We start from the raw sequence: 27,062 nt of genomic DNA on the forward strand, positions 1-27,062 counted from the left end.
ATGTCGAGCATGTATAGCATATTTGACAATAAACTTGACTTGACTTGCTAGTTTTCCCACCCTGACCTACAGTAATAGTTAAAAACAACAACAAAACCTCTCCAACACGACATCAATTTCTGAAAATCCTCAAGGAGACGTCAATCTACAAGAGAAGGAAATTAGTTTTCAAGTTTATTTTTATAGCACTTTTAACAATAGACATTGTCGCAAAGTAGGGTGACCAGATTTCCCTAGTCTGAAACCGGGACACTTTTGCGCGCGACCATGCTCGTGCACGCACAGTTTTTTTTTTACATAAACGTGACACTCAGAGAGGTGCTCTTATTTTGTTGAAGCTCACATTTATCAACATCTCACATGAAATAAAACAAACAGGCATTTTGTTATCTAGTAGCATAGTGCTATACAGATCAGTTAAATTATGGTCAGACAACAGATTTTGTAATGGCTGAGAATAGGCCAGGCTATGTCCATAGGCCAAATTTAAACTGATTTATTCCACCTGTTTGTGAGAACACCAAGAAGAATGCATATGCACATGTAGGCTATATCTCTAAAATTGTATGCACTATAGCATGAACTTAAAAAGTAGATATGTGACCTCAACATAGCCTAGGTCAGAATCAACCTTACTAACCATTCCCCACCACTGAATGAATAAAGCAAGATGATGTGTACAAAAGTGAACACTTTAATGGAAGGTGCAACAAGCTGTTCAACACAGCAATATGGCCAAACTGTCAGAATGGTATGTTAAACAGAAACAAAAAAAGAGACAAGTGATTTGAGAATATATACTACGGAAGCCGAGAGAGGCCCTTCATATACGGTAATCCTTTTTTTTTATTCACCTTGTTATCCCGAGATAACGACATAATTAATTCAGGATCTCGAGAAAACAACACAACTAATTTGAGATCTCGAGAAAACAAAATTATTTCATGATCTCGAGTAAACAGCTGAGAAATGGTTCATTCAGGTGCGCCAAGAGACTTGTGATATGCTGTTGACACAGGGAGAGATTGCATTAAGTCTTTTAATAAGAGATAATTTCAAAATTAGTCCGCGGCACCTCCGCAGAAGACTGGCCCGGCTTCGTCTCTACTGACGGAGATACAGTGATCCAGCTGAGATCATGAAATAATTGTTTTGTTTTCTCGAGATCTCGGAATAACGGTTTTGTTTTCTCGAGATCTCGAATTAGTTGTGTTGTTTTCTCGAGATCCTGAATTAATTATGTCGTTATCTCGGGATAACAAGGTGAATAAAAAAGATTATATGAAGGGCCTCTCGCGGCTTCCGTAAATATACACTCAAACAAAACAGCAGTAAAGGAGGAGAAGGGCGACAGCCCGAGGAAAGCCCCCACAGGAGCGCACATCATTTGCAACATAGGCTGCCCAACTCAGTACAAGAACAAAACACTTACAGTGTGTGCAGTAGGCTTCGTGCGCATTGTTCTGCACCTCTCGGAGGAAGGGGTAGGTGCCCTGTAAACCTTTGGAAAAGGTACATTTTCTTTTCGGCATAATTGCTGCGGCATTACTGCTGCTAGCTGCTAGACAAAGAACATTCGTGCCAGTTAATGTTTATTTTATTGTTGCATGGCAACACGTTCTGTTGTCTGGAATAATGTGGCTAAATAAACACCCATGCCACAGGGCCAGGGGGCAGTAACCAGGGAAGTTTGCGATTCCTGTCAATTCATCAAAATAGTAAATGCAGACATTTCTCCGCTAATGATTCCCACGCTGCTCAGTCGCAAACGTCGCGAGTGGCGAAAACCGGGACATATCCATGTCCCGACAGACTTTTGTCGGGACTCGGGACACACAACCCCAAATCGGGACTATCCCGGTAAAACCGGGACGTCTGGTCACCCTATCGCAAAGCAGCTTTACAGAAAATTAAAAACTTTAAACATGAGCTAATTTTATCCCGAATCTATCCCCAATGATAGGCCTTAGGTGATGGTGGCAAGGAAAAAATTCCCTCAGACGATATGAGGAAGAAACCTCGAGAGGAACCAGACTCAAAAGGGAACCCATCCTCATTTGGGTGATAACAGATAGTGCGATTATAAATAACTTGCTTCTATAACAGTGTCCTATTGTATACACAATAGTATTCACAAAGTATAACTGTGAAACCAGGAAAATCATTATAGCTCCAGCATGAAGTCTGTTTTGTTGAAGTTATAAACTGTTCACGACAACTTTAGTCCTCAGACATAAATGTATTACTTTAAGGGTCCAGAGCCATCTTCCAAGTGCAACTTTTGACTGTCACTATGGGGCCATCCTCCACAGGAACAATGTGATGAGATTCCAGCCAGACAGAAGGCATCAGGATGGATCAGGCAGGTCCACGGAGCAGGATCAACATGTGATTCAGAGGGACAGAGTTAGAGGTTTTCTAAATCATTCTAAAGAAGCAAAACTAACTGACCAATTTTAATGATGTCTGGGAATTTGGACTACATATTTTCATTGGTTTAGACCTTTACTTTTATCCTAGTGACATGGTGAAACAGTTTACTTCTACTTTTATACTTCTAGGCTTCATTTCTAAAAAATAAAACAAGATAAAATTTTCAATATTTTCTAAAATTCAACCTGATCAGAACAAGTAAAAACCACAGCAGAAAATCTTCTACACAGTAGAAAGGTAAATACGTTTTTTTTAAGACACAGGCAAGTCTTCACAATGAGCCTTTGTGAAATGCATTTCTGTAAAATGACAAGTTACTGTTTCTTAAAAACAGAGAGCGAGCTCAGAAAATGACTTAAAAAAAAAAAAACTTTATTCGTCACATGCACACTTCAAGCACAGGGAAATTCATCCTCTGCATTTAACCCATCTGAAGCAGTGAACACACAAGCACACACACCCAGAGCAGTGGGCAGCCCAGAGCACCTGGGGAACAGTCAGGGATTAGGTACCTTGTTCAAGGGCACCTCAGCCCAAGGCTGCCCCACGTCAACCTAACTGCATGTCTTTGGATTGTGGGGGAAACCGGAGCACCCAGAGGAAACCCACGCAGACACAGGGAGAACATGCAAACTCCACACAGAAAGGCCCTCGCTGGCCGCTGGGTTTGAACCTGGACCTTCTTGCTGTGAGGCGACCGTGCTAACCACTACACCACCGTGCACCGTGTTATAAATGATAACAGGAACAAAATTGTCTTACAGATATTCCACGCTATTAAAAGGATGTAAAAAATGGACTAAAACATATGAAATGTCATCCTTGAATAAATAAGAATAGTAATCCTTGACAAATTGCTCTGGTACAAGAGGAATAAAACACATGGGTCATGTTGTTATTGGAAAATTATTATTTTGGGAGTGGTAATCACCCAGTCTCATTATTTTCCAATACAACACATCTCATTATATATTTTACTTCTTACTTGTTATACTTCATATAAATAGATTAATTCAGTATATAGTAGCAGCATGCAAAGGCCAGTTCTTATAATTTCTTTCCCTTTAAAGCTGCTCACTCACAGCAAGAGCGTAGCTGGTCAAACAAAATGATATTAATTTACCTTCCTATCTTGCTGACTGTTTTGGAATGAGTAATTTACAATTGTAAATTTATTGTAAGTTTCAAACATGTTTCTACATCATTGCTTGAACTTTTTTTTTACATAAATATATACATGAACATTATATCTAAAAGGGACCCCCCCCCAAAAAAAAAAAAACCCAAACAACAACAACAACAACAAAACCCCCAACAACCTTGGCATTCACATCAAGTCTTTAGGTATAAATTTATGTATCCATAAATCATGTACACTCAAATATATGCATACTGAAATATGACTATCAAGTCAACAAGACAAGTTTCGACTCTGACCCGACTAAAACTCTGTTTCTTTGCAACTAAAGTCCTGCTTTTATGGATTCTTAATATGAGACATTCAAAATAATTCAGACACCCAATCCCTCATAGACACAATGATACTTTTACTACTACAGAGTTTTCTGAAATTGTTCAAAATCATCCAGAGAAGCTAATGCTACTTTAGAGCAGAAGGTTTCATCAGGCAGGGCCACCAGGCACTCCAGAGAGATGTAGTTTGGATGAGTGGGTTCATAATGAGCACGGCCCAAGTACTCAAGAAACAGGTGTCGTTCTCTTATACGAAGAAATTTTGCATTCAGCACCTGATGAAAACCAGAAAATAAGTCATGAGATTTCATGCTACATTTTTTCCCCTTTAATGACAAGTAAAAAGCATTTTTTTTATTCCAACAAGCAACAAGTGGCTTGGAATAAGCAGAGGTGGGTAGTAACGCGCTACATTTACTCCGTTACATTTACTTGAGTAACTTTTTGGATGAATTGTACTTGTAAGAGTAGTTTTAATGCAGCATACTTTTTACTTGAGTACATTTGTGAAGAAGAAGCGGTACTTTTACTCCGTTACATTGGGCTATATTCTGCTCATTACTCGCTACTTTATTTTTATTGATCCGTGCGATGCGTGGTCTGTTTGTTTATGTTTTGTCGAGACTTCCAGCAGAGGCTCTGTCACATGACAGCATCTCACTGATCAAATGTAGCAGCCAGAGCCATAGTGGGAGGAGCTATGGTTTAACTCCGTTTCGCCAATCTAAAAGAGCCAAGCCGCCACGCGCGCCCACACACAAAATTCCCGCGGCAAGACCAGCCCAGGTGGAAAAGAGCACGGAAGCAGAAGAAAAATGGCAGAGACAGCGACCGGCGTTTCTCATCAAGCTGAAGAGGCACACCCCTGGCCACACAGACAAACCATGTTCACTCTCCAAACAACAAAAAATAATAGTTATGTTATGCGGTGTCACATGTGTCTCCCCAAACCAGTGGACGTTTCAGCTTATAAAAACTCAACGTCGAATTTGAGGAAACACATTGCGGTAAGTAGGCTATGTGCTTTTGGCTCTCTTCGTAGGCAGATGTTAGCCCTGTTGTAACATCATAAATAACTGTAAAATACATTGTTTTGTGGAAACGTATTGACGCACGGCGGCCTCAGACGGCAAGATAACACCCACCCACCAGAGAACCAAGAAATAAAACTACAAAAAATCTTCCTAACAATCACTTTTTATTGATGTGAAACCAAAAAATGCTCATGAAAATAAGGTTGCTCGCCTAATGTCAGCTCCTCAATAGCATTACAGTTGTACACGGCTCTGGTCAAAAACTGGGAATGGAAGACTGGTGAAAACTTACTAAATAAAACGCGTAACATATCGTTTGTGAAATCTCCATTTTTCAAGCTACTGTATTTGTTGTGGATTAGAGGGATTTGTGAAGACTTTAGGTGTTTTTTTCTGTGAGATTTGTTTTATTATTTGTCTGCAAGTGCTTGTTCACAAAAGGAAGGGCATTAGCTTGACCGCTTGCTAGCAATCCCCACCACCACCCAGCCAAGCTGGGCACTGGCAGCTAGTTAGCAACCTTTTTGCTTGTTACTTCCACTTGCTAACTCCTCTGCGAGATGGAGCCAGTAAACAACTTTTTGGAAGATGAAAGGATTAACATCGTTGATCGCATCTTACAGGATTATTTCCAGTCTTTTTCGTATGAGGAGATATTACGCTTGATGTTCAGCTGCTGTTAAAGCTGAACAGTCACACATGCACGTGCGCGCACACACACACACAATGCTATGGTTTATGTGCAGACTGCCTTTTTCTTCTTTTTCTTTGTAACCTCCACCCATTGTTTTATTATGTTACTTAGTAAAGATTTCATTAATTAATATTTAATTTATTATTGTTTTCACCTGTTCACAGCTAAAAGGTCACAGCTTCACAGTGCAAAATTGAGAGCCAGCTGCTGTTAAAGCTGAACAGTCACTTCATGGAGTGAACATGCACGCGCGCGCACACACACAGTGTTATGGTTTATGTGCAGACTGCCTTGAGCTTCTTGTTGTTATTAATACACAGAACTACACACACACACACAGTTTATATGTGTGAAATATATATGAAATCTCTGCCTGTTATGACATCCTGATCAATAAACAAAGAAGTTACTCAGCAGTTACTCAGTACTTGAGTAGTTTTTTCACTTAGTACTTTTTACTCTTACTCAAGTAATTAATTGGACGACTACTTTTTACTTTTACTTGAGTAATATTATTCTAAAGTAACAATACTCTTACTTGAGTACAATTTTTGGCTACTCTACCCACCTCTGGGAATAAGTTACATCAGTGGAATGAAGTTTTGATTAATAAATTCTCAAAAATAACCAGAAAGCTCTTGGGCTATAGAATTTAGTTAGCAGGACTACTTCTCTCCATTTCTTCACTCAGTTCTCTATTACACAGTAATAGTCCTTTAATAAGGAGGTGGTACAGGAGTTATATACCTGTGGGAACTTTGTAATCAGAGAGTGAGGTACACCCATAGTGTTGTGGACAAAGTCAAATATCTGTGTCAGTTTTCTTTTATTAGCTGTTAACACTTTTGGAACCGCAGTGACAATATGCTGGATTTCATTTCTGCGAAACCCGAACTCCAGTTCACAAACCTGAGTTAAAAAACAAAACAAAACCAGAAAGCATTTAAATAAACCTAAGAGTACACAAAAACTGCCCAGATTGTTTAAAGGAACAGTCCACCGTACTTCCATAATGAATATATTCTTTTCTGAATTGAGACGAGCTGATCCGTACCTCTCCGAGCTTTGCGCGACCTCCCAGTCAGTCAGACGCGCTGTTACTCCTGTTAGCAATGTAGCTAGGCTCAGTATGGCCAACGGTATTTTTTGGGACTGTAGTTAGATGCGACCAAACTCTTCCACGTTTTTCCTGTTTACATAGGTTTATATGACCAGTGACATGAAACAAAGTTCAGTTAAAAAAATTGAAACGTGGCGATTTTCTATGCTATGGAAAGTCCGCATTATAATGACAGGCGTACTAACACCTTCTGCGCGCTTCGACAGCGCATTGATACCGTCACTCCTGAGTGACGGTATCAATGCGCTGTCGAAGCGCGCAGAAGGTGTTAGTACGCCTGTCATTATAGTGCGGACTTTCCATAGCATAGAAAATCGCCACGTTTCAATTTTTTTAACTGAACTTTGTTTCATGTCACTGGTCATATAAACCTATGTAAACAGGAAAAACGTGGAAGAGTTTGGTCGCATCTAACTACAGTCCCAAAAAATACCGTTGGCCATACTGAGCCTAGCTACATTGCTAACAGGAGTAAACAGGAGTAACAGCGCGTCTGACTGACTGGGAGGTCGCGCAAAGCTCGGAGAGGTACGGATAAGCTCGTCTCAATTCAGAAAAGAACATATTTCATTATGGAAGTACGGTGGACTGTTCCTTTAAGTTAAACTAATCGCTCATATATTTGCTATAAGCAATGCACTGTACCCTTAGGTTCTCTTTTACTGGCTCTAAACTGCCACACAGTAACCTTGGCAGACGAGTCACAATATCTCGGGTCTGAAAGTATAAAGGAAATATTTACAAACACCAATATAAATAATAAAAGTCAGGAATTAACAAATAAAATACAAATGTGTTCTTATAGATGAGCACTTGGAACTGCAACAATATTACAATTATTTACTTGGAACTGCAATAACAGTACAAGTCTAATAATAATTAGACTTCCACAAAACTAAATTACCTACTGAAATGCATATTCATTGGTGTTTTAGGTTTACACACTGAGTTAGTACTAGTGTGGATGTAGCATTTCCTTTCATGACTGCAGCATTTACTTATATTTTCTATTTATTTGATGTCTGGAAAACACACAGAAGCCTCACCTTGTGAGCACTGAGGCCCAGCTGCTGCTGGAAAAATCCCAGACGGTTGTCCAACCTTTTCACACTGAAGTTCAGTAAATATGGAGCTTTGCTCACCATCACAGCAACAGACTCTGAACTGAATTTCTTCGACTTCAAATATGAAACCCTTTTACAGAAGCAGTAAAGAAACTGATAGGTAGATCATACAAAGTCAGTTACAGTTTCCAATTCACAATTCATACAGTGGTAATGGATAGGCATCAAACCCACAGTACCTTATATGAAAATCACATCATAACAATACCATTCTACAAAGTAAAAAGTTAAGAATCGGTATTTAACAACACACTTTATGACTGGATGTAAAATTCAAGTGTAGCTAACACACGGTAGCATTACCAAGTGTTTCGGCTTAGGCCGGTCACTGATATTACGTTATTTTTAATCCTAATTTTTTTTTAACGAGTGCTCTTCTCAATGAGCTCGTCAGTGTAATCAAATTGCTGTGCTAATGTATATAAGCATTATTCTTGGTCAAAGGCTTTGATCTATTACAAAATACAGTGTCCGGCCCAAAAAAAAAGTTGCAGTTTGGATTTAAATAAGCAAATATTTAAGAACATTTGATTAGATCATTACTGCACTGATTAATGTTTCAGCTGGCAACAATTTTTAACCCTAGATAATGCAATGAGTAGCTTCTCATTTCTTAAACTACCACGTCCTAAGATGTATCCCGTGGTTATAGAATAGAGGTTACTGTGTTTCAGAAGGTCAAATTATTGGCCTGCATCAAGCAAAGAAACCAACTAAGAAGGTTGCTGAAATGACTGGAACTGGGTTAAGAACCCAGTTAAAATCTGGAAGGATAGTGGTGAACCATCAACTTCATGGAAGAAATGTGGTCAGACAAAAATCTTAACTGATCATGATCAGATTACTTAAATGTAGTCGAAATATATATATGTTTTATAACAAAACCCAGAGAACAGAATTCATGTTTGTTTAATAGTGAAATTAAGAGCATTTCCACATGCACAATGCAACAAGAACTCACAGGACTGGGACTAAACAGCTGTGTGGCCATATTTAAAAAACAACAACAACAAAAAACCCATTTGTTAGTGAGACTAATCAGAAGAAAAAGCTTCAATTTGCTTGGGAGCATAAAGATTGGACTCTGGAGCAATGGAAAAAGGCCATGTGGTCCAGACTGACCCTATTCCTGAGTTATGGGTGTGTCAGGGTAAGAAGGGAAGCACATGAAGCGATGCACCCATCATCCATAGTGGCCGCTGTACAAGCCTCTGGAGGCAGTGTTATGATCTGGGGTTGCTTCGGTTGTTCAGGTCGAGGCTCAGCAACATTGTGTGGCAATAAAATGACGTCCGCTGACGACCTGAATGTACTGAACGACCAGGTTATCACAATGGATTTTTTTCTTCCCTGATGGTACGGACATAAAATTAGGGTTCAGATTGTAAAAGAGTGGTTCAGGAAGCACGAGGAATCATTTTTACACACAAATTGGCCACCGCAGAGTCCTGAACTTTAAAAGTCTTTGGGATATGCTGGAGAATAATTTACAGAGTGGTTTGACTCTCCCGTCATCAATACAAGATATCAGTGAAAAATTAATGCAACTCTGGATGGAAATAAATGTTGTGATGTTACATAAGGTTGGTGAAACAATGACATTGTGAATGTGCTCTGTAATCAAAACTAAAGGCAGTCTAATAAAATATTAGTGTGTGACAATTTTTTTTTTGGCTGGGCAGTGTATTTGTCATGTAACAAATTAATATTTAGTAAAGTCATAACTGTTGCTAAAAACTACAATGAGTACAAAACAGTAAGTTATAGATTTACATGTTTTCTGCTGTTGTACACTGTTTATTGTCCATTATACCACAATGCTGTTACATGTACATTATGTTATGTCTTATCCACACTGCATTGGCTCCCAATCAAATTTCGTATTGATTATAAAATACTACTATTGACCTTTAAAGCACTGAATGGTCTCGCACCACAGTACCTGAGTGAACTTCTGCTCCTCTATGACCCGCCACGCCTACTTAGATCAAAAGGTGCAGGCTATCTGCTGGTACCTCGTATAGTGAAGGCTACATCAGGGGGCAGAGCCTTTTCTTACAAAGCCCCACAGTTATGGAACAGCCTTCCAAGTAATGTTCGGGAATCAGACACAGTCTCAGCATTTAAGTCTCGGCTGAAAACATATCTGTTTAGTCAAGCCTTTTGTTAATGGTGTTTATGAGGTAAAGGTGTAGATCTGGAGGGTCCTCAGACATGGAGTGTTTTGGTAAACTGGGATGTATGGATGCTGTCAGTCCCTACTCACTTGCTCACTCGAGTTTGTTGACGGTGTAGTGGCTGCTGCTTTATGTCCCGGGGCTCCCTCATGCCTGTGTTACCTTCTGGCTCTCCCCTTTTAGTTATGCTGTCATAGTTAGTTTTGCCGGAGTCCCTGCTTGTACTCAGCGCAAAATGTATACTGTACCTACTTATTCAGGTGACACTGGGCATACCTAACAACCTGTGTTTTGAGTATTTGTATAGTGGACTTTACTAGTAAAAGGATGTCGTGTATATTTTTTTAAAAATACTTCACAAAGAGAGGGAACTGTTTCTAACTGCTATAACATAAGCAATAATAGGAACTCACTTTTCTGGCAGATGTTTCATAAAATTAAACGCAAGAAATGGTTTAAAAAGTTGGACATGCGAGTCACTGATAAATTGAAAATCGTAAGCACTGGCAAACTGATGTGGTGGAAGAGGAATAAACACTTTGGCACATGCTGGTTATAGAAGAATAAACAACTACTAGATGGTAATAAACAGCTTTCAGTTGGGCTGTATCACACAAATTCATCAGTGATAATTTTTCTATAACTGCATACCCCATTGTATTTTATCTCTTACGTTCCTATGCTTATTTCAGTAATAGATTTTTTTTTGGTAATAAAAGGCAAACTGAAATTTACTTTGTTGTGATAAACAGGCATGTACAGTGGTGCTTAAAAGTTTGTGAACCCTTTAGAATTTTCTATATTTCTGCATAAATATGATCTAAAACATCATCAGATTTTCACACAAGTTCTAAAAGTAGATAAAGAGAACCCAGTTAAACAAATGAGACAAAAATATTATACTTGGTCATTTATTTATTGAGGAAAATGATCCAATATTACATAACTGTGAGTGGCAAAAGTATGTGAACCTCTAGGATTAGCAGTTAATTTGAAGGTGAAATTAGAGTCAGGTGTTTTCAGTCAATGGGATGACAATCAGGTGTGAGTTGGCACCCTGTTTTATTTAAAGAACAGGGATCTATCAAAGTCTGATCTTCACAACACATGTTTGTGGAAGTGTATCATGGCACGAACAAAGGAGATTTCTAAGGACCTCAGAAAAAGCGTTGTTGATGCTTATCAGGCTGGAAAAGGTTACAAAACCATCTCTAAAGAGTTTGGACTCCACCAATCCACAGTCAGACAGATTGTGTACAAATGGAGGAAATTCAAGACCATTGTTACCCTCCCCAGGAGTGGTTGACCAACAAAGATCACTCCTAGAGCAAGGCATGTAATAGTCAGTGAGGTCACAAAGGAACCCAGGTAACTTCTAAGCAACTGAAGGCCTCTCTCACATTGGCTAATGTTAATGTTCATGAGTCCACCATCAGGAGAACACTGAACAACAATGGTGTGCATGGCAGGGTTGCAAGGAGAAAACCACTGCTCTCCAGAAAGAACATTGCTGCTCGTCTGCAGTTTGCTAAAGATCACATGGACAAGCCAGAAGACTATTGGAAAAATGTTCTGTGGACGGATGAGATCAAAATAGAATTTCTGGTTTCAATGAGAAGCGTTATGTTTGGAGAAAGGAAAACACTGCATTCCAGCATAAGAACCTTATCCCATCTGTGAAACATGGTGATGATAGTATCATGGTTTGGGCCTGTTTTGCTGCATCTGGGCCAGGACGACTTGCCATCATTGATGGAACAATTAATTCTGAATTATACCAGCAAATTCTAAAGGAAAATGTCAGGACATCTGTCCATGAACTGAATCTCAAGAGAAGGTGGGTCATGCAGCAAGACAACGGCCCTAAGCACACAAGTCGTTCTACCAAAGAATAGTTAAAGAAGAATAAAGTTAATGTTTTGGAATGGCCAAGTCAAAGTCCTGACCTTAATTCAATCGAAATGTTGTGGAAGGACCTGAAGCGAGCGTTCATGTGAGGAAACCCACCAACATCCCAGAGTTGAAGCTGTTCTGTATGGAGGAACGGGCTAAAATTCCTCCAAGCCGGTGTGCAGGACTGATCAACAGTTACCGCAAACGTTTAGTTGCAGTTATTACTGCACAAGGAGGTCACACCAGATACTGAAAGCAAAGGTTCACATACTTTTGCCACTCACAGATATGTAATATTGGATCATTTTCCTCAATAAATAAATGACCAAGTATAATATTTTTGTCTCATTTGTTTAACTGGGCTCTCTTTATCTACTTTTAAGACTTGTGTGAAAATCTGATGATGTTTTAGGTCGTATTTATGCAGAAATATAGAAAATTCTAAAGGGTTCACAAACTTTCAAGCACCACTGTATGTGCATCATTACACTACTGTTATGCATATGCGAATAAGAGCGTCATAGAATCAACAGAACATACAAATACATCATAAATTATAAAAAGCTATTGTGGCTTGCATAATTAAGGTATGACAGACATGTAATTAGTTCTGACCTGGATTGCAGATCTTCCAAGCTCTCAGTGAATAAAAAGGGGTTCTTCGTGAGCATCGGGCCCAGCTGAAAGTCCTGAACTCCCAGATCTTTCAAGAAAAGGAGCCGTGGTACTACGTCTTCTTGGAAGTCCAGCCTCACCAGCATAGAGCCCACATTAGGTCGTTTCTCTAGTTTTGACAGATCAACCCCTAAAAAAAACCAAAAAAACAACAAAAAACGGCATGGTCACATATGGGCTCACATCATATAAACATGTATTTACAGCAGGAAAAACATACCCAAGTGAACCAGATTTGTTAGGGTCTCTGATTTGTCCACATAATCTCTGAGTGTGAATGTGGTGGGTGGAAGGTTGGGAGGCACAAAGATCTGTATGGCATCTTCATCACTAATTTCTTCAAATGGAGATGGACAGGATAGTGCATCCAAATCTGTTCAGAAGACAAGATCAACACACATTAGGAGGTCAGCAAAACAGTTTGAGAAGTTATGCTTTATAAAACGAGGGTTATGTATATAACCGCGGTTCTATGAGTTTCGGATGACCGCCAGAGGCGGTGCTTTCAGCACATGGATATCCATCACACGAACGTGCAGGTCGAGTAATAGTAACAAAGTCACGTGTGACCTGGGTGATGTCACCCCGTGACCCCGGCATAAAGGACCGGTAAACCCAGGAAGTGACCTCTTGGCAAATCTTCTCGTGTACACTCCGAGTGACTGCCAAGCTCTGGCGGTCATCCGAAACTCATAGAACCGCGGTTATATACATAACCCTCGTTCTATTTCGTTTCTACTGACCGCCAGAGGCGGTGCTTTCAGCACATGGATGACTAATACCAACCAGGTCATGAGGAGTGCCTACCCGTACCCAGTGCTGCTGCGACGGGCCTGGAATGACAGCCGTCGCCACAGGATTATGTGGGACGACATTAAGACGGTAAAACCTGGTGAAGGTGCAGCTGGAAGCCCAGGAGGCTGCGCTGCATATGTCTGAAAGGGGCACGCCCTTCAGTGATGCCCATGAGGCCACCACGCCCCGTGCAGAGTGCGCCCTGACAGCCGGAGGAATCGGGAAGCCACTGTGCCTGTAGGCATGTAATATGGCCTCGACTATCCACTTGGATAGCCTCTGCTTAGAGAGCGCCAGACCCTTCGTCGGTCCTGTGTGGCACAAAAACAGGGCGTCACTCCTACGGAAGCCCTCTGTACGCGACACGTACACCCTGAGGGCGCGAACTGGGCACAAAAGTTCTGACCTCTCACCATGGCCCGCCTCGAACGCCGCAAGGCTAAGGGGCTGGTTGACGAAGGTAGCAGAGAGGGTCTTCGGGAGGAAAGAGGGGTTAGGCCACAGGGTGACCCCACTGTCGGAGTGCCACTGCAGGCACTCCCCGACAGCGCGTGTAGTTTCCCGACGCGCCTCGTCGATGTAATGGCCAGAAGAAAAGCAGTCTTCAGGGAGAGCCATGAAATGTCTGCCGTGAGCAGGGGCTCAGAACGGTGCGTCGCAGAGAGCCTGCAGCACCAATGAAGGTCCCATGTGGGTACCCGGCTCCGTCGGGGGGGTCTCAACCGGAGAGCACCCTTCAAGAAACGTGCCACCAAGGCGTGGGACCCCACGGTCCTTCCCCCAACTCTGGCATGCTGAGCAGAGATGGCAGCTGCATAGACCTTGATGGTGGCAGGGGTAAGACCCTTATCAAAGCAGAGACTGGCGGAACAGTCGAATGGTCGGCAGGGGGCAGCATGTAGGCTCCTCCCCCCGAGTTAAGCACCAGTTGGAGAAAAGCCTCCATCTGTTGGCATAGAGGGCATTGGTGGGGGGTGCCCGAGAGCTTGCAATGGTGTTGACCACTGCCGGCTCACAAGGACCTTGCAGGGGGTCCGGCCCTTCAGCGGCCATACCCAGAGCTGCAGACGGGCTGGATCCGGGTGCCAGATCTGCCCTCCCAGCTGTGATAGCAGGTCAGTCCTCACTGGCAGGCACCAGGGGTCACCGTTCAGAAGTTGCAGCAACTTGGGAACCACACTCGGCCCGGCCACCGGGGGGGCGACAAGCAGCAGCCCGTGGCGGTCCATCGCAACCCTGTGTAGGGTTGGCACGATCAGCAGCAGAGGGGGGGAGGCATACAGCAGTTGCCTCGGCCAAGCATGCGCCAGCGCATCCTGGCCCAGGGGACTGGGGCCGTGGAGGCTGAACCACAGAGGGCAGTGTGTCGACTCCTGGCAGGCAAAGAGGTCCACCTCTGCCCTGCCAAAACGTTCCCAGATGGCGAGAACCACCGCTGGGTTGAGTCTCCATTCTCCGGGATCGGGGTCCCGGCGGGACAGCAGATCTGCTGCCCTGTTGGCAGTGCCTGGCAAGTACATGGCACGCAGGCTCAAGGGATGTCGATGGGCCCACCGCAGAAGTTGGCCAGCCACTTCCAAGCACTGGAGGGACTTTGTGCCTCCCTGGTGGTTGATGTAGTACACTACCGTGGCGTTGTCCGTCCGCACCAGAACGTGTCTGCCGGTCAGGCCTGGGAGGAAGTGCTGTAGGCTGAGGAACACAGCCCGTAGCTCCAGCACGTTGATGTGCTGTGCCCGTGCAGCACCGGGTGGAGGTGGAGACCGTTGAACCACCTCTGAAGCGGCGTAAGTCCAGAAGTCCCAGCGGGACCAGAGAGGAGGCTGCCGTAAGCATGCCCAGCAGGCGCTGAAAGGTCTTCAGGGCGAGTGACCTACCCCGTCCGAAGCAGCCAAGCAGTAGGCGGATGTTGTGGATCCTGGTCTGGGAGGGAGTTACCATCAACGACCTCGAATCCAGGTGCATGCCCAAGAAAGTCGTCTCCTGGCTGGGCACCAGCGAGCTCTTCTTGTAATTCACCCTGAGCCCCAGCTCTACGACATGCGAGAGCACAGTCGCAATGTTGGTGCGGGCCTGAGCTGCTGACCGTGAACAGACAAGCCAGTCGTCCAGGTAAGGCAGGACACGCAAACCCCTTGCCTGAAGTAGTGCCGATGCCGCACACCCGGTGAACACACGGGGTGCCAGCAATATCCCAAAGGGCAGAACATTGAACTCGAAAGCCTGGCCCTCGAAGGCAAACCGCAGGAACTGCCTGTGGTGTGGCACAATGGGAGCATGGAAGTAGGCGTCTTTCAGGTCGAAGGTGACAAACCAGTCGCCTGCCTGGATGTGGTGTAAGACATCCACTGTACGCAGCATGCGGAATCTCATGGTCCTCAAGTGGGAATTGAGGGACCTCAGGTCGAGGATCGGGCGGATACCGCCGTCCTTCGGAACCAGAAAATACCTGGAGTAGAACCCACCTTGCTGTCTCTGCCTGTCGACGGGAGAGACTGCTCCTTTCTCCAGGAGGGTGGCGATTTCCTGCCGGGGGACGAGGGACTTCCCCGGATGGCTCACGGTGGTGTGTTTGACCCCATGAAACGTGGTGGACGGCGGCAGAACTGGATGCGGTAACCCTCGGTGAGGGTCACCAGCACCCAGGGGTCAACGCTCTCCAGCTTTGGAGCTGTTCGCTGGAAAAGCGGCCGACCGCCGGCGCGCTGATGTCAGCGCCGTCCAGAGCGCCCCCGTCGGTCACCATGGGGCGACGAGGAGTGGACTGGGTGTAGGGGGCGGCACCGCGGGTCCGGGAGGTGGTGGGGCGGCGAAAGTCATCAACCCGTCTGGTCTCCTGGCGGGTGCGTGGCCGAGACAGAGTCGGTGTGGGCCCCCTGAAGGACTGGGCAGCATTGCCATGGTGGTGGGCCTGGCGGGGGCCAGCGAACTGCTGTTACGCCTAGATGACCTGGGCACTCCGATCCAGGGCTTGCTGAGTGGCTTCGCCAAACAGCTCCCCGGGGACAACAGGGAGAGAGTGCAGCACACGCCGGTCGGGCTCGGCCAGAGGGGACTGTGCCCGCCCTATCTGCTGGCGGCCGAGGGTGAGATACGACATCAGCCGGCCCAGTTCCCGCGACGAGTAGGCAAAGGCCTGGAGCCGCGTCACACAGCTCCCGTGATGCCGCGCTCGTCCCCTCCAGCGTCTGGGGGTCCATGACACCTGGCTGGCAGAAGGGAACTTAAATAGGGCGAGAACGCTCCAAGTAAGTAGCCCAAAATAAACTATCAGGCGGAAATAAAAAATAAACGACCGGGCGAACACACCCGTGGTCAGGAATATTAACAAGGATGGCGCCGTGCGCTACAGAACTGATAAACAGCGGCGAGAAACACCGCTTTAATTCAAATGAATGAAAACCGCTTACCTGAGCGACAACAAACCGGCCTCCAGCAGCGAGGACATGCCTCGGGGGGCTAGTCAGCTAACTCCACCGAGCGAGAGCGCTCAGCTTAACGGAGTAACAAACAATACGAATAAAACACACAAGACAGCCGGCCCGTGAGCAGGCCGGAGACAAGGCTACACAAAACAAGCGGTTGATAATATTAACAAGGATAGGCACTGTGCGCCACAGAACTGATAAACAGCGGTGAGAAACACCGCTTTAATTTAAATGAATGAAAGCCGCTTCTCAATGTTGGGCATCTGCAGGAGGCCATAGGTAGGGGTGTCCTGCATTGCCGCCAGGGCCCTGCAGTCACTAGGGAGGTGGGAAGGCATCTAGGGTCCGCCCAACACCTCTGTAACTCCTCGATGTATGAGGCCGAGGGCGGAACAGACAACGAGGAAGGCTATGTGGGACCTCTGAAGGAAGCGCTCTGATGCTGGGCCACCGGAGTGTGTCCAACCCCAGACGGGCCAATGCAGCCCTCAGCGTTGGCTGGATGGATGAGCATCCGCCTTCCGACGCTGCCACGGTGCCATGGCTGGTGGCCTGGGAACCGGCCGGAGAGGTGGAGCCGTGACCATCGGACCCACCGCAGTCAAAGCTCTCCGAAGCCCTGGATCGACAGTTCATCCAGGCCGCGTGCATCAACGGCCGGTGACAGAAGCGGTGGTGATGGTGAACAGTCGGGCTGCCAGGCAGAAGGGGTGGCTGCGGGAACACTGCCCCCTGTGGCGGAGGCTGAAGATTCGCCAGCAGGGCCTTCATCTCCTCCAGCTCGGTGGACATCACCTCCACCTTCTGAGCCAAATCGCCCGAGCGCTTCTTTTTCGCCTTAGAAGCGAAGATGTGTGGGGGAGCCCACGGCGCTTGCTGGGCCCCGCTGCTGCAGCCGACACCGTGTCCTGTCCCCCCGAGGCCCGGGGGATGTCAGACGGAGAATCCAGCCGAGCCAGCCTGGCGGTCCGCGCAGCCACGCTCAGGCACATGCAGTCTGCGCAGGCCATGTCCGTCAGCCCCTGCCGCAGGTGATCAATACCCAGGCATGAGGGGCACTCGCGGTGGCCGTCCTCCGGTTCGAGGGGGACCGGCAGTTGGCGCAGCGAGAGAAGAGGTCCATGACGCCTGGCTGGCAGAAGGGAACTTAAAAAATAGGGCGAGAACACCCCCAAGTAAGCAGCCCAAAATAAACAATCAGGCGGTAATGAAAAACGACCGGGCGAACACACCCGTGGTCGGGAATATTAACACGGATAGGCGCCGTGCGCCACAGCACTGATAAGCAGCGGCGAGAAACACCGTTTTAATTTAGATGAATGAAAACCGCTTACCTGGGCGACAACAAGCCAGCCTCCAGTGGCGAGGACACCGCCCCGGAGGGCTAGTCAGCTAACTCCACCGAGCGAGAGCGCTCAGCTTAACGGAGTAACAATACGAATACAACCCACAAGACCGCCGGCCTGTGCGCAGGCCGGAGACAAGGCTACACAAAATAAGGCGGTTAATAATATTAACAAAGATAGGCGCAGTGCGCCACAGAACTGATAAACAGCGGCGAGGAACACCGCTTTAAATTAAATAAATGAAAACCGCTTACCTGAATGAGGACAAGCCGGCCTCCAGCGGTGAGGACGCCGCCCCGGAGGGCTAATCAGCTAACTCCACCGAGCGAGAGCGCTCAGCTTAACGGAGTAACAAACAATACAACACACAAGACCGCCGGCCTGTGAGCAGGCCGGAGACAAGGCTACACAAAATAAGGCGGTTAATAATATTAACAAGGATAGGCGCAGTGCGCCACAGAACTGATAAACAGCGGCGAGAAACACCGCTTTAAATTAAATGAATGAAAACCGCTTACCTGAATGAAGACAAGCCGGCCTCCAGCGGTGAGGACACCGCCCCGGAGGGCTAATCAGCTAACTCCACCGAGCGAGAGCGCTCAGCTTACGGAGTAATAAATCAATACGAATACAACACACAAGACAGCCGGCCTGTGAACAGGCCGGCGGCGAGGCTACACAAAACAAGGTGGTTAATAATATTAACAAGGGTAGGCGCCGAGCGCCGCAGAACTGATAAACAGCGGCGAGAGGAACGCCGCTTAATTTAAATAAATGAAACCCGCTTACCTGAAGCGAAAACAAGCCGGCCTCCAGCGGTGAGGACACCGCCCCGGAGGGCTAATCAGCTAACCCCACCGAGCGAGAGCGCTCAGCTTACGGAGTAATAAATCAATACGAATATAACGACAAGAAGAAAAGAGTTGGTGGACTTAGCGCAGTTTCTTGGAGGGTGCATAAGCACAGCCCCAACCCTACGGGTAACGAAACTACCACAGCGCTTTGTCCAAATTTCAATCCAACTCGCAACCTGCAAACGCGAGAAGATGTAAGAGGTCACTTCCTGGGTTTACCGGTCCTTTATGCCGGGGTCACGGGGTGACATCACCCAGGTCACACGTGACTTTGTTGTTACTATTACTCGACCTGCACGTTCGTGTGATGGATATCCATGTGCTGAAAGCACCGCCTCTGGCGGTCAGTAGAAACGAAATAGAACTGATGGCAGGTGTTGTTTGAGCACAATATATCAGCACATAACGCACATACATGACTTCAACAGTTTTTATTTCGAACGGTGCTGTGGGTATTGCTGCCTCACAGCTCCACAGTCCCGAGTTCGGGTTCTCCGGTTTTCTCACACTTCCCAAAACATACACGCCAGTAGGTGTTTTAGCTACTGAAACTTATGTGAATGCGTGTGTAATCATAGGTTTATATACTGTATGTGAGTGCATGGTGCCCTGCGACAGATAGACCAGAATCCCATCAGGGTATATTCCAAATTCACGTCCAGTATTCCTGGGATAGGTTCCAGGTTCACAGCAACTATGACCAGGATAAAGCGGTTACTGAATATTATTCTAAGTAATAACATAGTTAATTCCCTTGTAAACATCTTAATAAGACCACAGCAGAGTATAAATATACATTGGGGTTCAAAAATCTGAAACCACATTGAAAATCCGGGATTTTTAAAAAAATTAATTTTAAAATTGGAAATAAATAAACAGAGGGTTTTAGAATTTTGAAATATTTAAAACAAAGAAAGTAAATATTCAAGATTTTGCACTATTTCTAAGTCCCTGTTTAATTGTAAGCAAATCTCTGATATTGACCATGTTAACTGCTTAGGTCAGATTTTCCTCATATTATACCACAGCACTGGTGAATTCAGGAATCTAATTGGTCAGTAGGTCTTGATTCATTTTCTGGAACAGCGGTTTTGACAGTAGTGTTGGCTGTAATGCAAAGCATTACAGATTTGGGGACTTGTATAGCTGTTTTTTTTTTAAACATTAACTTCAAAAGATATATAAATCAAAAATCAAATTAATTTATTTGTATAGCACTTAACAACAGACATTGTTGCAAAGCAACTTTACAGAAAAATAAAAATTTTAAACATACGAGTTAATAAACGTATCCCTTATACAGTATCAGACAAAAGTTTGGACACATTTTCTAATTCGATGTTTTTCTTTATTTTTATTAATTAAAAGATGCTTCATGCCTTAAAGTAATGATGGATGTCGTTTCTCTTTACTTAGCTGAGCGGTTCTTGACATAATATGGATTACTACAGTTGTGGAATAGGGCTATTTACTGTATTTTTATTATTTACTATTTGATCACAAACACATTAAGAAGGCAAGAAATTGCACTAATTAACTTTTGACGAGGCACTTGTTAATTGAAAAGCATTCCAGGTGACGACCTCATGAAGCTGGTTAAGATAATGCTAATAGTGTGCAAAGCATCATCAAGATAAACACTGGCTACTTTGAAGACTCTAAAATATGAAACACATTTTGTTTTGTTTTTTTAAACACTTTTGTTTACCACATAATTCCAGATATGTTCCATGCGTTATTTCATAGTTTTGATATCTTCAGTATTGTTCTACAATGTAGAAAATAGTCACAATACAGAAAAACCTATGAATGAGTAGGAGTGTACAAACTTTTGACTGATACTGATATATATCCTCCTAAGGCCCAAGCTGTTTTTTTTACATGCATTTTTTATTTCTCTTTGCTATTTGGGCTTATTAGAACCTGATTAGAATAAAAACTAAGCATCATCTTTTGATAAGATGTACTTTTAGAGAAAAAGTATGTCCACATATGTGGATTCTTGTTCCGAATTTCCATAAAGTGCTGTCCACGCATGTGACCGCTAAGCCCTAGGAGGATATATATAAAAATAAAGGTCAGATTTTCCTCATGTCTAATCTCTTCTATTGAAGCACGTGTTCTGATGACACTCCTTTGATCTAAAATGGACCATAAGATTTTGCAAAAAATGTGTCATAAAACATGCCATACACTTTTCAATTATGTTATATTATCCTCTGAGATGCTTTTGTAAAAGTTTGAGAGGTTTTTTTTTTAAATTAAAATATGCCTTGGTTCTATTTCTCATGCTGTATGAAAACCCTATAGAATAAGACGGTGATATTCTGGCTGTGCGTTTAAACATTAACTTTGTAATTAGCTTTGCTCTGATTGGATAATATCTTTAACTGAGAACTCTGTTAATCACACCCACACCACGTGTGGAATTGCAGTTAAACTCTGAGAGGTAAGCAACGGCTTCTGTACCAGGATTACTGCCTTAGAAGTATGAACCTGAGTCAGTAGAAGAAAATAAGGGAGCAGACACTGAACCAGTGCCACAACCAAGACTACAGAAGCTCTTCTCCTTGGAGACCTGCTGCTGATATGGGTACGGTCTGGCATGAGATTTACACCCCTTCCTCTGGGTTATCAAGCCAGTGAGAGCTCACCAGACGCTTTGGAAGAATATGCAGACTCTGGTTTCCTTTTGTGCATCCTGTTGCAGCACACTTGTGCTTTCTCCTTGACATCTCTGCTTGTTCCTTCCAGGTATGTTTTGCTGATGGCTCCCTCTTCTTGATTCAGATTGCTATGGGAGTTCATATCTTAATGGCGGAAGGGGTAGTATCATAAAAAAAGAGAGTTGCTTCGATGTAAGATTACATTACAAGCATTTCACATCAACAATTTTTACCGAATCTGCATGTCTTTGAAATGGGAGGAAACCCACGCAGACACAGGAAGAACATGCAAACTCCACACAGAAAGGCCCCGTCAGCTGTGAGGTTCGAGCCCAGAGCCTTCTTGCTGTGAGGTGACAGTGCTAACCACTACACCACCATGCACAGATGCATGCACTTGTGTAACTAGCCTGTTCTCTTTCTCTGGCCATTACAGACGGAGAAGGGGAAGTACTGAGCCACTTTGAAAGGCTCAGTAACTTCCCCCAAGTCACATTGACAGAAACAACAAGATCAGTTTTTGAAACTGATGTCCCTATAGACCCCTTCGCAGTAAACGTCATTCATACATAAGAGGAAATTGCGCGCGCAGCCTGGACTCAAAAAAGACTCAGCAATGCCTAGTTGTTGTGTTGTCGGGTGTCAGAATCGTAGCAGTGATGGGGTTAAAATGTTCAGAATTCCAGCAGGATCTCGCCCATTCCAAAAAAAAATCGCCGACGTCTATGACTACAAGCCATCAAACATGTAGACTGGGATGAAAGCACCATCAAAAATGCGCGGGTTTGCAGCGCCCACTTCATCACAGGTAAGATCAGGCTATTTATTAAATCTTTCTTTTTTATTCTTTCTAGTCTTCGTTTACTGATGTAGCAAAATACTTTGGTAACATTTGTCTGATTAGCTGGGTCATAGTTACACAATGTAATGAATATTGTTAGCATGTTAACTTAGCTTTGCATGCAATTTTGTTTGTAGGAGAGGTCTCGCTTGACTCAAGCAGTCCAGATTTTGTGCCATCATTATTTGTGTATGCCGAAAATCACAATTTTAAAGCAAGGATGGAAAGGTAAAATTGTGTGCCCTCACTTTAAATGCCAACTTACGTTGACTGCTCTAACCTAGCTCCCGCCCCGTTCAGTTTCATTTCTGCTCTCTGCCTCTTGCTTTTTACGCAGCTCTGATTTCTCTTAGCTGCACTCTTTACACTATCATTCCTTTCATGCCATTACCTCCTGCAAATTGCTGTTTAGTGTTGGTATTTGCTGTTGTAGCTAAAGCCACATTGCCATCACATCACTGGCATAATTTGATTAAAACAAAATGAATATGAATGTCCCATTGTTAATCGAGTTGTACATGCCCGCACATAACAATCATATGCGTCTAAAGACTTGTAGGCACGAAGTTTTTCGTGGGTGTACACTGAAGTCTTGTCAATAAGGTACGAGTATATATCTGGCCATTGTATACCAGGGAACTTACTAACATCGTCCGTCCACTCTTTAATTAAATACAGATCCGGTAGGCGATGTCCACTTGTTAGAGTTAACTTATTTATGTAGCATTCTCGATCTTGTAACGACAATTGTTTGGCATAATCTGACAGCTCATAATGCCGGTCTATGGGCAGCGCCATTGTTTCTGAGTCCAGGCTGCGCGCGCATCCTGGCAACGGTCGGTTTGTTTACAAACATGCGAAGGGGTCTATATACTAAAATACTGGAATTCATGTAAATATCTCAAAACTTTTCACTCAACATTTTCTAATAATATAACTTGTAATGAAAACTGTTGTATTAAATTGATCTCTGTGTACGTGGTTAGCACTGTCGCCTCACAGCAAGAAGGTTCTGGGTTCGAGCTCAGCGGCCAGCGAGGGCCTTTCTGTGCGGAGTTTGCATGTTCTCCCCGTGTCTGCGTGGGTTTCCTCCAGGTGCTCCGGTTTCCTCCACAGTCCAAAGACATGCCGTTAGGTTAATATGGGACGGCCTTGGGCTGAGGTGCCCTTGAGCGAGGCACCGAACTCCCACCTGCTCCCCGGGCGCTGTTAGCATGGCTACCCACTGCTCTGGGTATGTGTCTGTGCTCATTGCTCATGTGTGTGTTCACTGCTTCAGATGGGTTAAATGCAGAGAGGAATTTCACAAGTGTGTGATTAATAAAGTTGTGCTTTCTTTCTTTCTTAAATATGACTGAAGAAATGAAATAAATCAGTATAAAGCTCTAGTGTTAGAGCTATAGTGGTGCTTGAATGTTTGTGAACCCTTTAGAATTTTCTATATTTCTGCATAAATATGACCTAAAACATCAGATTTTCACACAGGTCTTTAAAGTAGATGAAGAGAACCCAGTTAAACAAACGAGACAAAAATATTATACTCGGTCATTTATTTACTGAGGAAAATGATCCAATATTACATATCTGTGAGTGGCAAAAGTATGTGAACCTTTGCTTTCAGTATCTGGTGTGACCCCCTTGTGCAGCAATAACTGCAATTAAACGTTTCCGGTAACTGTTGATCAGTCCTGCACATCGGCTTGGAGGAATTTTAGCCCATTCCTCCGTACAGAACAGCTTCAACTCTGGGATGTTGGTGGGTTTCCTCACACGAACTGCTCGCTTCAGGTCCTTCCATAACATTTCGATTGGATTAAGGTCAGGACTTTGACTTGGCCATTCCAAAATATTAACTTTATTCTTCTTTAACCATTCTTTGGTAGAACGACTTGTGTGCTGAGGGTCGTTGTCTTGCTGCATGACCCACCTTGTCTTGAGATTCAGTTCATGGACAGATGTCCTGACATTTTCCTTTAGAATTCGCTGGTATAATTCAGAATTCATTGTTCCATCAATGATGGCAAGCCGTCCTGGCCCAGATGCAGCAAAACAGGCCCAAACCATGATACTACCACCACCATGTTTCACAGATGGGATAAGGTTCTTATGCTGGAATGCAGTGTTTTCCTTTCTCCAAACATAGGTAATGCTTCTCATTGAAATCATAAAGTTCTATTTTGGTCTCATCCATCCACAAAACACTTTTCCAATAGCCTTCTGGCTTGTCCATGTGATCTTTAGCAAACTGCAGACGAGCAGCAATGTTCTTTTTGGAGAGCAGTGGCTTTCTCCTTGCAACCCTGCCATGCACACCATTGTTGTTCAGTGTTCTCCTGATGGTGGACTCATGAACATTAGCCAATGTGACAGAGGCCTTCAGTTACATAGAAGTTACCCTGGGGTCCTTTGTGACCTCGCTGACTATTACACGCCTTGCTCTTGGAGTGATCTTTGTTGGTCGACCACTCCTGGGGAGGGTAACAATGGTCTTGAATTTCCTCCATTTGTACACAATCTGTCTGACTGTGGATTGGTGGAGTCCAAACTCTTTAGAGATGGTTTTGTAACCTTTTCCAGCCTGATGAGCATCAACAATGCTTTTTCTGAGGTCCTCAGAAATCTCCTTTGTTCATGCCATGATGCATTTCAATAAACGTGTTGTGAAGCTCAGACTTTGATAGATCCCTGTTCTTTAAATAAAACAGGGTGCCCGCTCACACCTGATTGTCATCCCATTGATTGAAAACACCTGACTCTAATTTCACCTTCAAATTAACTGCTAATCCTAGAGGTTCACATACTTTTGCCACTCACAGATATGTAATATTGGATCATTTTCCTCAATAAATAAATGACCAAGTATAATATTTTTGTCTCATTTGTTTAACTGGGTTCTCTTTATCTACTTTTAGGACTTGTGTGAAAATCTGATGATGTTTTAGGTCATATTTATGCAGAAATATAGAAAATTCTAAAGGGTTCACAAACTTTCAAGCACCACTGTACATACCTATGGAGGTCTGCTGTGCAGGAACTGGTCCTGATGCTCTGGAAGCGTGCTGTAGTTCAGAGTTGATCACTGGCACTAAACTGTGTTGAGGCTTTTCCTGCTCTCTGATCCTGCTGGATGTGTGACTTGGTGGTGACTCGGTTCGCTGGTCACTGAAGTACCGAACCCCAGATGGTCTCCATGTGTTCTGAGAGCGGTCCTGTGAGAGGCTGTGATGAAGCAGGGCTGTCGGGATGTCACTCGTGTTTTTAGGGAGACGGCAGAGTTTAACGACTGGAACATGCTGTGCTTTTGCTAACAATAGCCTCGACTGCAGATACATCACACATCTTCCACAAAGATACATGACTAATTCACTGGGAAGTAATGATGGGAAGCAGAATATAAAACTACCAACTATGCCTAGTTATACATGCCATACTGTGAAACACTGGCTGATACAATAACAGTTAGGACACCAGAACTACTGCACATGGACCCAAAGAAGCGTCATGAAAAAAAAAAAAAAACATGATCACAAATAACGTCTTCACAAAAACACAAGCTTACAGCCTTAAGCTCTACACCGGATATGGATGAAGTGAATCCATTTTCATTTTTTCATCTCTACAACCTTTACACCACTAAGAACTAATGAACCAACTATTCTTGTGCTTGAACTCATGCTGTCTCACGTTGATTTTATTTTTCTTCTGCACTGTCTAGTTTCTAACACATATCCCAATCCCTCATCACTGCCCTCTAGCGGCCCGACTTGAACACGACTTTCCTCCTCCTCTTCTTCAGCTGGCATCCACAATGTTGCATATTACTGCCATCTACAGTTTCTTTTCCTGCATCCTTGTCATCTCATCTCATCTCATCTCATTATCTCTAGCCGCTTTATCCTGTTCTACAGGGTCGCAGGCAAGCTGGAGCCTATCCCAGCTGACTACGGGTGAAAGGCGGGTTACACCCTGGACAAGTCGCCAGGTCATCACAGGGCTGACACATTCACACTCACATTCACACCTACGGTCAATTTAGAGTCACCAGTTAACCTAACCTGCATGTCTTTGGACTGTGGGGGAAACCGGAGCACCCGGAGGAAACCCACGCGGACACGGGGAGAACATGCAAACTCCACACAGAAAGGCCCTCGCCGGCCCCGGGGCTCGAACCCAGGACCTTCTTGCTGTGAGGCGACAGCGCTAACCACTACACCACCGTGCCGCCCTAGACCAAAGTCATATAAATAAAAATTGATGGTGAAAGTAAGAAATACCGGTCCCGACTTGCTCAACTAAGACTGATTTGACTTCATTGATTGTGGGTTGACTCTCATTAAAACAGGATAGGTGTTATAACTTATGCAACATACATGTACATGCATGCATTTTCACTGATAAAACGTAAAAGGCTAATTAAATAATCAGATGAACTGAGACAATCACATTGTGAAGCAAATTAAATAATCTTATACCCATAACTTAAACACACAAGTTACATGTATTACTATA

At 44.2% G+C, this 27,062-nt stretch overlaps 1 protein-coding gene across 1 annotated transcript; it reads right to left on the minus strand.

Moving 5' to 3' along the window:
• Positions 1-2,784: 2,784 nt before the first annotated feature.
• Positions 2,785-26,249, minus strand: mterf3 (mitochondrial transcription termination factor 3). The gene is made up of 7 exons (XM_060942957.1): positions 25,564-26,249; positions 12,844-12,996; positions 12,564-12,753; positions 7,801-7,948; positions 7,400-7,471; positions 6,382-6,543; positions 2,785-4,181 (listed from the first exon to the last, which is right to left on the minus strand). Exons 1-7 carry the CDS (start codon positions 25,907-25,909, stop codon positions 3,987-3,989), a joined length of 1,266 nt encoding a protein of 421 aa, XP_060798940.1. The 5' UTR covers positions 25,910-26,249; the 3' UTR covers positions 2,785-3,986.
• Between the last annotated feature and the right edge of the window lie 813 nt (positions 26,250-27,062).

Source organism: Neoarius graeffei, chromosome 16 (assembly GCF_027579695.1).
Source record: "Neoarius graeffei isolate fNeoGra1 chromosome 16, fNeoGra1.pri, whole genome shotgun sequence".
NCBI lineage: Eukaryota > Metazoa > Chordata > Actinopteri > Siluriformes > Ariidae > Neoarius > Neoarius graeffei.

Bases quoted from the DNA above. Each gene is read 5' to 3' on its own strand.
- mterf3 (XM_060942957.1), bottom strand. From the start codon at position 25,909: ATGTATCTTTGTGGAAGATGTGTGATGTATCTGCAGTCGAGGCTATTG. The intron at 12,754-12,843 runs GTATGTTTTTCC...GGTTTTTTTTAG, and splicing joins AACAAATCTGGTTCACTTGG to GGGTTGATCTGTCAAAACTA. The intron at 7,949-12,563 runs GTCAGAACTAAT...CTTCTGTAAAAG, and splicing joins TTGGAAGATCTGCAATCCAG to GGTTTCATATTTGAAGTCGA.